Genomic DNA, 12,239 nt, shown 5'->3' with positions numbered 1-12,239 from the left:
ATCTTCCTTCAGACCTGATGAAGAATGTTTCACATTCAAAAGCTTGTCTAAGTCGATTCCAACCGTGAAGTTGGCCCAATAAAAGATATCCCTCACAAAAATCCTTGCCTCTCAAATAATTCCTGTATTATCATGGTTATAGCATCACTCTGAAGGAGGAAAAGGAATCCCAGCTACGAAGCCCCAGAAAAAGACTACATCACTGCTGAAGTGACAGCTCACTCATAAGAATGAATGGATGAGTGATCCCTCATGAACTCTTCTTGCCAGCCTGAAGCAGCAGCCAACAATTCTGGCTGCAAACCAAATGAATTCAGTGGGTAACAGTAACAAATTACAGAACCAAAGGCACAAGCTGTGAGCACCATCTTTATGCCCCAGGCAGCCATGCTACTTATGGAATAGGGATATTTCCTAGGCAAAACGGTACTTGGCACAGCTTCCTGAAAGGCAGGGTTTCTGGTTCAGTTCAGCTCTCTGAATTGTTTCAATGCAAACTGAACCCCAAACTTATCTTTTTTTCCTTTAATTTCCAGCAAACTGGAAACTCCCCAGCCCCTGCAGCTTCTACCAAAATTGAAGGTCTTTTTAACTTCACTGTTAATAGCAGCTGAGGAACTGACAAAAAGGGTCAATTTTGCCCAGCAGCTGCAGGGGACTCCCAGGGTGGATCTACCTACCTCCTGCCAGCAAGAGAAAGCAGGTCTAAGGTAACAGTGAACATGATGCACTGGTCCAAGAGTGGCTGCATGACATTTTTTGGACTGCAGAAAAGACTGACTGCATTGTCTCTGTAGTGCTGCCAACATAGCCAGAACACAGCAGGAATAATCATTGAGGACCTTTAGCTCTGAGGGAGAACCACACAGGTACAAGGTTCAAATCCAGGAAACACACAGCTTCCAACACCTGGTGCATCTGTCCCAGGGACACAGCCCCTGCAGCTTCCAGTGCCTTACCCTGAGGCAGGTGGAGAATCCCTTGCTTAACACATAGCAAAATTACACCAGGCCATAGAGGCTTGGTTTGAAACTTTGCAGGCTCAGCGAACCAGCATTTTCCAACTAAACATTTTATCGGAAGGTTTCTGACCAGCCTGATGCTTATGCTTCCTCCATCCCCATTCAGCATCCTTTGCTAGAGGAGCTCCAGTGCCCAAGCACTGCATCCCAGACTGTCACTGTGGCCCTGCATTTTAGGTAGCAGCCTGGTCATCCTTGCAAAAGCGGTGGCCACAGACAATGCTCATAAACTAAAAACACTTCAAACCTGTGATGCAACATAGCTCCTGAAGCATGTTCAGCCCAAATCAGGGCTTCGTTTGTTTGACTCTTATATGACTACCTTTGAGCTACTTGGGCACAGGTGCCACAGTGCAAGTTGCTGTGGGCTTAAGGTCAAGCTTTACGTCTCTGTGGGTCTGCAGTTTGAGGCACACACATACACACGCACACGCAAGGATCCACCTATCCAGCAAGGGGTGGGATATAGCAGGTCAACTTTGCCATAATGTAACCATCCATATATACCATCTTACCTCACAGCTTTTGCTTAGGGACAGGCTACATCACCGTCATCCCGGGGGGGGGGGGTATAGAGAGGAGGCCTAAATACTGGCAGTTACCACAGAGTAGCTGACACCACATTCACAGCCTAGGTTGCCTTGTAGTAACTTTTCCCTGTGCCCAGAACTTAAGCCTCATTTTCTAAAGTGACTTTGGTGCTTCCCAACCAAAGTCCCTCTGACTTTCAATGAAGCTTAGCAGCTTAAGGCCCAGACCCTCAGTAATATTTAGGCACCTGGAAAAAAATGGGGAGGTTGTCACTTACCTAACTCTGAACATTTGGGCTTTGAGTGACTTCTGATGATGAATCTTGGATGCTGTTCCACTCTGTTACAAGGTCTCAATCAACACTTGTAAAAACAAGCAAGGCCATGAAGAGGCTGGCTGGGAAGCAGTGCACAAGGCGTCATCAAGTAGATCTCTCTACTGCCCCCCCCTTGTGCTCAACACAAAACTTTAGGACACTTTTACCATTGATCCTGCCCTCCTGAAGGAACATGCGCATCAGATGGTCACAGCAGGTTCCCAGGGGTCCATGGATCTAGCCAGGCAAGTAAAAGAACCCCAAATACTGCATCTTGGCCTCTGGGGTCTTCTACCGACTTCCCCAAATTTACTCAATCACATACAGATCCAACTTGCTCAGGTTCTGGGCTGTAGCCTCTCTCCACTGGTGCTGTCCTAGCTTACTATAGCCTGATACACCAGTATATGAACCCCAAACCTGCCCACATCTTTTAGCCCCACCTCTGTCCCAATAGACCCTTACTCTCTTAAATTAGCCTACACACTCCTGTCCTTACTCTGTGCACTGTATCCATCAGCTGAACTTCCACCAATTGAATGAGGGAGATAAAAAGAAAGGGGATAGATCCTTGAGCAACACATCCCATGCTTTCTGGCTTTGCCTCCAAGCTGGGGGCTGCCAAGCTACTTACTGGCTCTCAAACAACTTTGGCTCAACTGAATTTGATATTTGGAAGCACTGTTTTGTTCCTACTTGAGCCCCCTAGATGGAGACTCACAGGGCTATTTGAACCTGACAGACCTTTTGGTCTTAATCCCCGTTCTACAGGTAATCTGTCTGCAAGAGGGGAATTGTATGTCCTCCCACACCCCAGGTTTAATTACAGTGCTGAAAGCTTCTTGATCCTCAGAGGACAGGTGCTGTATACAGCAGAAAGAAATAATGATACTCCTGTCCTGTTTCAGTAGTTCTCTGCAGTGGTCTTCATCATAGGATCTCCAAGGCAAAGTCAGTGCTCCTGAAACCCATCTATTGGGTTTCAGCAAGATAAAATACATTATAGCCATTATATGCCTGGGGAAATGGAGGCTAGAACAACATGACCAAGGTAGCTCTGCGAGTCAGAGCTCCAAACCGGACCTACATTCTGAAACCTGGTCCCTTGTTCCAGCCATTAGACTCGCTGCTTTTCCATTGGACCTTGAGCATTTTAAAAGGTAACATAGGACCTAATCCCAAACCCACTGAAGTCATGGACTCTTTCCATTGACTTCCACATGCTTTGGACAGGGCTTATAAGCAACAGAGAGAGAGAGAGAACACACAGGGAGCCACCACTTATCAAGGAATTTATGCCAGCACGGTTTCCCTATTCAGAAGAAATCATGGAGAGTAAACAGACCCGGACACCGCTTTTACAGCAGTGAGTTTAAGGGAAAGGTAAAGAAAAAAAATCCATGTGCCTCCATCCCAAAACAGGATTTTCATTGCCATGGAATGACCTTATTTCTTTCATAAACTGCTTTTCTTATCCCCGAGATACTGATCAGCTTATGGTGGACTGCAAGATATAGTGCAGAAGAATGCCTCTCCCTCCCCCCAGCAGGAATGCATCCAGAGAGCTGTTCGCTGAGTTTGCTTTCTGAGCCCACTGAAGCCAGTGCTATAGTCTTTCCACCAGCCTGGAGGTCCTCTGGATCCCTGAGCTGACAGTATCATACCACTTTCTATTCATTCCTCCAAAGCTGACAAAAATCCCCTCTGTTCCCAACCAGTCCTTCTTGTTTATGTTAGTTAACTTTGTAACTATGGGGCTCTTTTACTCCTTATCACGCTGCTGAGACAGGACCATACTTGGAGGATGCCTGTCTCGTATCCAAGAGGTCTGACGCATACAGTTCTGCCTTTCGGTCTATTCCACACTAACTCCTCTCTGGCTCTGGTCACACAGGGGATGCGGTCTAGCCACTGTCAGACAGCGCTTTTGGCTGGGTTGCCAGCAGGACCTCCCTGCTCCAGAGGTCTCCAGTATCTGGGTGTTATACACCAGATGGACAATTCTCAACTCTGGGGCGCTGCGAGATTCTTTTAAGGGTGTTGCATAGTAGCACTGTTAAATCCACAAGCACCTCCATATGATTCACAAACAAAACCCAGAGATTTTGAACGGGAATTCACAGGGTCACGAATGCTCTTGCCTGCTGTGGGCTATCTGGAGCCTCTGCCACAGGAGAATCACTCTCTCATTCCCACCCCCAGCAAGGAAGCGAGTGAAAGCTCAGAGCTGGCATTTTCCACAGAGTGCCTCGAGTCGACCAAAAAGTACATGGGGTCTCAACAGGCTGAGAGCCACAACACTAGCCCCAAGAGCCCCTGGCTCTTGCACCAACACCCACGAGCCGGCTCCGGGCTCTTGCCAGGAAGCCGGCTGGCATCTCAGAGGGAACCCAGCTGCACGAGATGAAGACCACAAGCCTCATGCCCAACCAGCCCTAGTGACCCCAGCTTACCTCCGAGTAGACATAGAGGGGCAGAACCAGGATGGCCAGCAGCAGGTCGGCCACGGCCAGGCTGACGATGAAGTAGTTGGTGGTGGTCTTCAGCGCCCGCTCCATGCAGACGCTGAGGCAAACCAGCAGGTTCCCGCAGATGATGAAGAGGATGAGGAGGATGCCCAGCACCAGGGCAGCCACGTTGTGCCCGGGCTGCCCGCCCGGCACCTGCACCGTGGCATTGGACAGGTCCTCCTCCGTGCCATTGCTCTGCATGGCTGGGGGCTCGGGGGGCACCTTGGCACCCCCAGCCCCTGGCTCCTTTAGGGGGCTCCCTGCAGCTCCTTCCAGGGGCCCCTCATGGAGGGGAAGGGTGTGGGGGGGGCTTCCCTCGCTTTAGGGCTCGGGCTCACACCCCGCCATGGTGCCTGCAGGGCCGGGCGGGATGCGGGCACCCGGCACCAGCCCCGCGGCCGCAGAGCAGCCTCCGCTCGCTGCCGGCGCCCCTTCCCGCCGAGCCGCTGAGGGGGCAGCTCCCGCCGGGACGGGGCGGGGCGGGGCGGGCGTCTCGCGAAGAGCCGCTCAAGCGGGGTGGGGCTTCAGGCCCTCAGCCACGTGGGCCCCGCGCTCCCCTCGGCCCGAGACTCTCCCCCTGAGTTACTCGCCCTGGCCGCAGGGCGGTTTTCGAGGCGGGAGCGGCGCGCGTCTCCGGGAGAAGTTGTCCCCAGAAGGAGGCGAGGCGCCTTTAAGAAACACAAACCTGGGGCAAACTTCTCCCGCTCCTGACATCACGAGCCCCGCGCTGTGATGTCATAATGCAGGCCCCGCGGGGAGGGGGGTCAAGAGCGGGAGGGATCTTCCTGGAGGCATCTAGTGCAGTTTTTCCCCTTAGCAACGCGTAGGGGGTGCCCGCGGGGGGCATGTGGACCCCCTGAGCTTGGCAGTATGCCCCCTGCAAAAAGCACAGTCGCCACTCGCCACCCCCTTCACCCCCGACTCCGCCAGTGTCTGCGGGCACTCCCTGATTGCTGCAGGCACGGCCAAGTGTTTGCAGGTGGTCGCCAACCGCTGCTTGGCGCTTACCCCCACCCTGCCACTGCCACCACCACAGCTGCCTGCAGGAGCTTCCTGCTCACCACTGCTACCACCACCTGCGGACCGTGGCTGTGCCCCACAGCCTCCGGGGACACATGGCGTTTATGACCCATGGGTTGTAACTAGGGTGGGTGTCATAGAGGACAGTCTGGTTGTCCTCTGTCCTCTATCGATACGAAACCTGATGCCTTTATGTCCTCTATTTTTCGGTTTCGTATCAATAGAGGACAGAGTAACAGAAAACCAGAATGTCCTCTATGATGGCCACCCTAGTTGTAACCCAAAAGTGGGTTGCAAGAATATATGAAAGGGTCACGAACAAACTTTAAGAATGCATTCTCCTTTTAAAGGAGAAAAACATAGGGAATTGTGGCTTTTCCCTTGCAGGCTGGCAGAGCTCCAGTCTGCCAGGGCCTGCTTGGGGCTACTTACCCCCCACCCCCCCACACACAGCCACCCCCCCCCCGCCCCGCACACTAGGGGCTGGGGGCAGGGGGCAGTGGGTTGGAAGTGAGGGGCACTGGGTCAGGACTGGCCACTGATGTTTACCAAAGGGTCCTGATACAAAAAAGGTTGAGAATAATTCCTAGAAGCCCATTTCTAGCTCAACATTAGGAAAAACTTCTTTACAGCTAGGGTGTCCAGACTGTGGAATAGGCTCCCTCTAGACATGGTATAATCGCAATTGCCTGTCCTGGGGATCTTCAAGAGGAGACTGGACAGTCACCTCACTGCACTGCGGTTACCTGACCCCAGCTGTCTTTCCTGCCTGGTGCAGGGGGGCTGGACTTGATGATCTTCCAAGGTCCCTTCCAGCCTTACAGTCTATGAAAAAACCACAAATCTAATGCAACCCTGTTCCTGAGGCAGGATCATTTCTCTCCAAAGCATCCCCTACAACATAATCGAAACTCTGCATAAGACTGCCCTCAGCCCTGACAAGGTGGAGCCCAAACCCTTCTCGCTCACACAACAAGACTGGCAGGTAGTGATCAGTGTCACACTGGCTAAAGGGTTCTTGGTTGTAGCCATCTTGGACTAGGGACATCGCTAGATAAGGTTGTTTGGGTAGATGTGATTTTTTTTTTATTAGGCCAACTAAATAGTTGGAAAAATTGTTCTTTGGAAGCTTTTGGACACAAACACCCTTCTTCAGGCTCAAGTCACTCTGGGCTGTTCCTGTGCTAACAGACCTGACACTGAAAAATGACTAGAAAAATAATAATTCTGGTGTAAATGATACCTCTGCTCCCTTCCCAAGCTTTCCATGTATCTCCAGGTGACTATAGTGCTCCAGTTCCCAGACTGTTAGGACTCATTAGGTTTTTTAATCCGAAGGACAATGTGCCAGCATTTTTTGCTCTGCTACTGCTGCTGTTTCGCTCTTTGATTAGCCAGGCTTGGAGTCTAGCAATAATTGATTGGAATATCTGCATTAATTAGCCGGGACTTTCTAGGGTCAAGGAAGCCTGACATTGGAATGCATCCCTGTCTCTTCTGTGAACTGCTGAGGAATGAAAAGAGACAATGTTTGCATTGAAATCTGAAACTCCTAATTAAAAAAAACCCCCAAACCCAAACCAACGAACAGCAACAGCGTAAAGAGCCACTGGAAGAATGTGACTGATTGGCATCATGAGTGAAAAGTTAGCATGATTCCCCTCCACAATCAACACAAGGAAGTGGTTTGGAGCCAAAACTTCAGTTGGACATAAGATGGGTTTATCTGTTGAAACGAATGGAGTTGTGTCTAATTGTGGCTGCTGAGAATCAAGCCTTGGGTATACTGTGGGTTGTTTGTTGTGGTGTGGTCCTAAGGCTTTCTCAGCAGCCCTTTACTTGGGAAATGAGCCCTTGACTTGAGAATGGCTGATGTATAAGGTAAGCCACCCCAAACAAGTCACCCTTTGTATCCTGTTGTTTTCATGCAGAGTCTCTATATAGAGACAGGGCGAGGTGATTTAGGGTTCTGTAGCTATAGCTCCACTCCTGCCCCCAGTTTTGATGTGGCCAAGGGCCCAGTACCCACCCCAGGAGCTGTGAGCATCTGCTTAGGTGTGTGGTACTGTTCCTTGCATTCTTCTCCAAGTTTTCTGCTAGTATAGGGTGATCCAGAATGGTGCAATAAGGCCCATCGCTGAGATTCATGAGGCCAGTAAAACTGCTCAGAGCTCAGGCTGTTTGCAGATGCAAACACACTTCATTGCACTGGTTACACCTGAGGTACTTTTCAAGGTTTTCTTCACTGGTACAAGGGCTAGAAAGGTTCATTTGACTGGGGCCACAAAGCTTCTGTCTTAGCCTGGCAGTGTGCATGTACCACACGTCTTCCAAATTATAGCACAGATTAATATAACTTTGCCGAATCCTTCCATCTGTGCAGCCAGGCACCATAGGACCCTGCCTGCTATGATAACTAAAACCATGGTTCAAAGTTGATACCATTTCCTTGAAAGTCCTAATGATAACGTACAGTACCTCACAGTACAACAGGGAAAGATGCTCAAGCTGTGGACCACTGGAAAGCAGTGGCTCCCAGCCCCCCTTTCTAGCCATAATGGTACAGCAGAAAGTGGATTTGAAGGGCCCAATCCAAAATCAGTTGAACAGATTTTGGATGAGATTCTTAATCTGTCACTGTCCATCCTGCAGTTCAGGTCTGAAATTTGGGGGGATGCTGGTGCCTCATACTTTTGCAGGGGGAGGAGGAAGGCTGCCAGTAACTCATTTGGTTACAGCTACTCACAGATTTCAGTTATTAAAGAATCATTTCTTTGATAATGATATGTGTGGAACAAAAATCTCTCTTTGGGAGAAGCAAAGCAAAGGTTTACAGTACTGAGCATGGAAAAGCTGAATAATCCAATTTGCAGCCATGGCCTGCTGCATTCATGTGCAAGATTTATCCTCCTTGAAAAGTACATCAGTGTTTTAAGGTGGTACACATGAAATTCTCTTTCACTATAATTGTCTAGACTTTGGATGATGTGTAACTCATAAATTCAAGTTATTTCTGTTGAAGCATTGGGCTTTTCAGATTTCCTGGTAATGAAGCCTGATTTGTGATGTCTAAATCTTGTATGAAGGTCAGCATCAAGGTTTCTTTGCTTATTATTGTCTGTTTAGGAGCAATGGAATGAAAGTGCTCGACAAAAGGGATTCTTGCTTGATCTTGATTCATATTTGATGAACGTACAATGGACAGGGAATGTAAAACAGATGCATGTACGTGAGTGCCTGCACTACACCTACCCATCAGTCTTATCCTTTTCCACCTTTATAAACATCTTCAGTAGCCACAAATAGATTTTTAACTAAGCAAATAAAAAGGACTGATATATACTGCACAGGGCATGCACTTCTCCTGTCCACTTACTACCAGCAAGAAGAGCCGTGTTCTTTCATAGTTGTGCCTCTAGCATCCCAGCTGGAAAAAAGGCTTCATATGCCATAACATTTAGCCATGTCTTGATATCCACAAAACACCAGAATTGAAGCACATAATGGCTGCTGTGGATTATGCTTCTCTCCTAGCCCAGGAGGGAGAGGTAGAGTGCATCCTTCAGGGACACAGTTCGTTTTATTCCTGTTAGGGCCACTAAGCTGTAGATCCGCAATTCTGTAGTTGCAGCTAGAGACTAATACTGAGTGGGCCGTGCCTCCACCTGCCATGTTGAGCCCATGCTGTAGCAGTTAAGATTCTGGAAACACCCTTTTCCTTCACTCTTCCTTCCTAAAACAATTCAGAATATAGCCCAGCAGCTGATGATTTGTGATTCTTGCTTGTCTACTCAGGAGCACTTGGGAAAATCAATCCAAATGAATGAAAGGTGAGAATGTAAAGTGAAATAGTTAAACTTTACATGTTTGTAGGCTATTGAATTGGTTTATTTTAGTTTGGCGTAACTCCGTTCTGGTCCTGAAAATCAGCTTCCCTGCTTAAGACATGCACCTCAATTTGGAAGTCTGATTTTTGGGGAAAGGTACATGCAGTATCTGGGTAAATACAGAAACTGGAAAAATAGCCACTCTGTTTTAAACTTGCACCATACCTTAATCTGAATTAACTTCTCTGTGAAGATGTCCCTCCCGTCTGCTTGCTATAGGGACTTGTTTGTACTAGATTTTGTACCCCTTGCTCATGTTGACAACAAATCTTATAAATCATCCCACTGTGCCAAGTTTTAAAGGTATGTGCTGCTCCCTTGACTCTGGTGACTACTGGGTTCAGATGCTGGGTCTTAGATTGTAGGCTATTTGGGAAGAAACCATCTTTTCTGTGTGCATATACAATGTCTAACATTATAGGTCCCTGACTGCATTACTACAGTGCAAGGATAAAACAGAAACAGCAATGAAATGCATAGTCTATTCCTACTTCTGTAGATTCTTTACAGAAAATGACAGAAAAGGACCCTTCCATCATGCAGTGCAGTTATATGTTAACAAGCTCTCTGGAGGAAACAGTACTACTTGTATTTGTGTCTTTAAAATATGAAAGAAGTGTCTTCTGTTCAAGAACAGGAGAGAGCATTCCTTTGACTTCTAAAGCGACTGCCCTAAAATCATAGCAAGCTTTTAGTATTTCAAAAATCCCCCAACCACCCACTTGACACAGTGACCTTTGTTCTTGGAACTGTCACCCCAAGCACTCAGGATGGTCCCTTTTGAATTGATGAGAGCTGTATCCCTGCTAGCCATTTGCTTGTTTGTTTTTTTCTTTAAGAAACCACAGAAATATGCTGGAATGGTTTGATTGATTCTGAAAGTCTGAACAATGGACAGTGAATGCTTATGAACTTCCACGGAGAACATGCTGGGGTGGCCACCAGGTTCAAACAAGCTGTTACTGCTTTGACATTTGTCTTTGCAAAGGATTCTGATTTCCTGTTATGCCACAATACATCAAGGAGGCTCAGGACATGTCTCATGGATGTTGTGAAAGACTTCTTGTAGCTGGGCAGTTTGTCCCTTTAAGGAGGAATAATCAGCCCTGTTCAGAAAGCCTAGCTGTAAGGCATCTGGGTAAGCAGGGAATATCCTACCCCACAGAAGAATAAGTGAAAGGAAGAAGGAAGCTAAGTGTGAAGGGAACTGCTTACTCCAAGGAGGGACTAAACTGTTGTGCCAGGGCCAGAGCAAAAGGGACTCCTTTCTTAGCATTTGAGACAGGACAGTGGGATTTTTTTGTTTGTTTATTTAGGCTGAGGACAAAAGTTAAACATAAGCCAGTTTAAGTGATCAGAAACTGGCTTAAACCTATAACAAAACAGAAGCTCAGTGCACATAAACCAGTTTAAAAATGGCTGAAACTGGTTTAAGATAAATCTGGTTGAATGTAGTATCAGACTTAACTGATTTGGGTCAAACTGGTTTCTGTCCTAGACCCCTTCTTAGTTCAAGTTAAATCACAGTCCCCCAGCATGCTTTCCAGCCCTAGCTTCCTACGTAGCTGGAGTAGTGAGGGCTGGCTTACAGGGAAGGGAAGGGGGAACTGCCCTCCCAGGCAAACTCTGCCTAGGGTCTAGGATCAGGGAGGGGGGTTAAACACCCTTTAACCTGCTCAGATTTACTGCTGGCTGCAACTGTGGACTACAAATCCCAGAGGCACCTGGAAGCAGGAAGAGGAAGCAATGAGCAACCCTGTAGAGTCCTGCTGTTGTAATTCTGGACTGCAAATCCCAGAGACCTCAGGGGCAGCAGGAAGAGGAAGTGAACATACAGCCAAAGAGCCCTGCTTTATCACCCCCCGACTTGTGGCCTGAGCTACTGCAAGCATGTGGCTGCTTTTCCTGAATCAAATGTCTCTTCACTTCTGTTTCAATTTAATTTGTGCAGTTTAGACTAACCTGCAAGACTGAATCTGTTTAGCCTCAGACATTTTGTCTGTCTTTACCTAGCCCATAAGACAGGGGGCTATCCACTACCAGTTCACTAGAAGGGATGTGGTGGTTGAAGTTATGGAACATCAATCAGCATATATTTTACCATCCTTCTACTTATACTTCACTTGTTTGCAATCATCAGACCAATAGAATAGTCCAGACATCAGTCAAGACTTTACAGCCCACTCTCATTTTTTTAATTTCATTTTGAGTACAGTATTTCAGAGGCTAGGCAAAGCTGAGAGACCTTTGTCCTAAGCAAAGCACAGCACAGAATAAACATTTGCTGAGTATCAGTAGGATCATCCATCCTGTCCTGTTTTTTGTTGGTACATTTCTGAACCAATCACCAGAAACATTATAATTTCAGTGCCAACTTACCATAAGCAAAAAGTCTGGTTCCCAGTTATATGACTTGGATCTATGCAGGGCCAGGCTCCAAACACCCACAGCAAGGAGATGGCATCCAGCCAGCCAGGAGGCAAGGGACTGCCATGGGGCTTAATGGCACCAGTTGGCAAGCTACTGAAGGATGGCCAGCATGGAGAAAGCAGCTCATAAATCACAGACACCTGGAGAAGCACCTTTGCATGGCGGAAAGGCTGTGCCTTGTTCCCACAAAGCACTTTCTAGCAGCAGGCAGCTCAGGGTCAGAGTGGTGAGGTGGTCTCTCTGACTTTGCTTCCTCAAGGAACCGCAAGCTCTTCAAAGACAATGGTGCTAAGAATGGCAGGCTGCAGATTAAAAGCAGGCTCCCTGGGGCAGGAACAGAGGACAAGGAGGAAATGAAGAACAGAGTATTACTGGCCAATTCCCCATTAAACAGGAAAATTCTCAGAAGTTTTGCCTTTTAAATGAACTCTACACTTAGACTGCTTACAGAAGTTTAAAAAAACAAAAACAAAACAGCGCTTTAAACACAGCACACCCCTGAGTTGAGCCCAGCACATGCTCA

General features: G+C 47.8%; 1 protein-coding gene across 1 annotated transcript in view; it reads right to left on the bottom strand.

Moving 5' to 3' along the window:
• Nucleotides 1–4,987, bottom strand: part of DRD4 (dopamine receptor D4) — a 44,423-nt gene extending 39,436 nt beyond the window's left edge. Inside the window, exon 1 of the mRNA XM_090034923.1 lies at nucleotides 4,323–4,987. Within this exon, the coding sequence (XP_089891049.1) occupies nucleotides 4,323–4,580 (258 nt within the window). The 5' untranslated portion in view covers nucleotides 4,581–4,987. The remainder of the gene's footprint in view (nucleotides 1–4,322) is intronic.
• Between the last annotated feature and the right edge of the window lie 7,252 nt (nucleotides 4,988–12,239).

The sequence above is a fragment of the Crocodylus siamensis genome, chromosome 2 (genome assembly GCF_052110815.1).
Source record: "Crocodylus siamensis isolate JL-2025a chromosome 2, ASM5211081v1, whole genome shotgun sequence".
Taxonomy (NCBI): Eukaryota; Metazoa; Chordata; order Crocodylia; family Crocodylidae; genus Crocodylus; species Crocodylus siamensis.
Note: the sequence above shows the minus strand (reverse complement) of the source record. Positions and strands in the feature narration are given on the sequence as shown.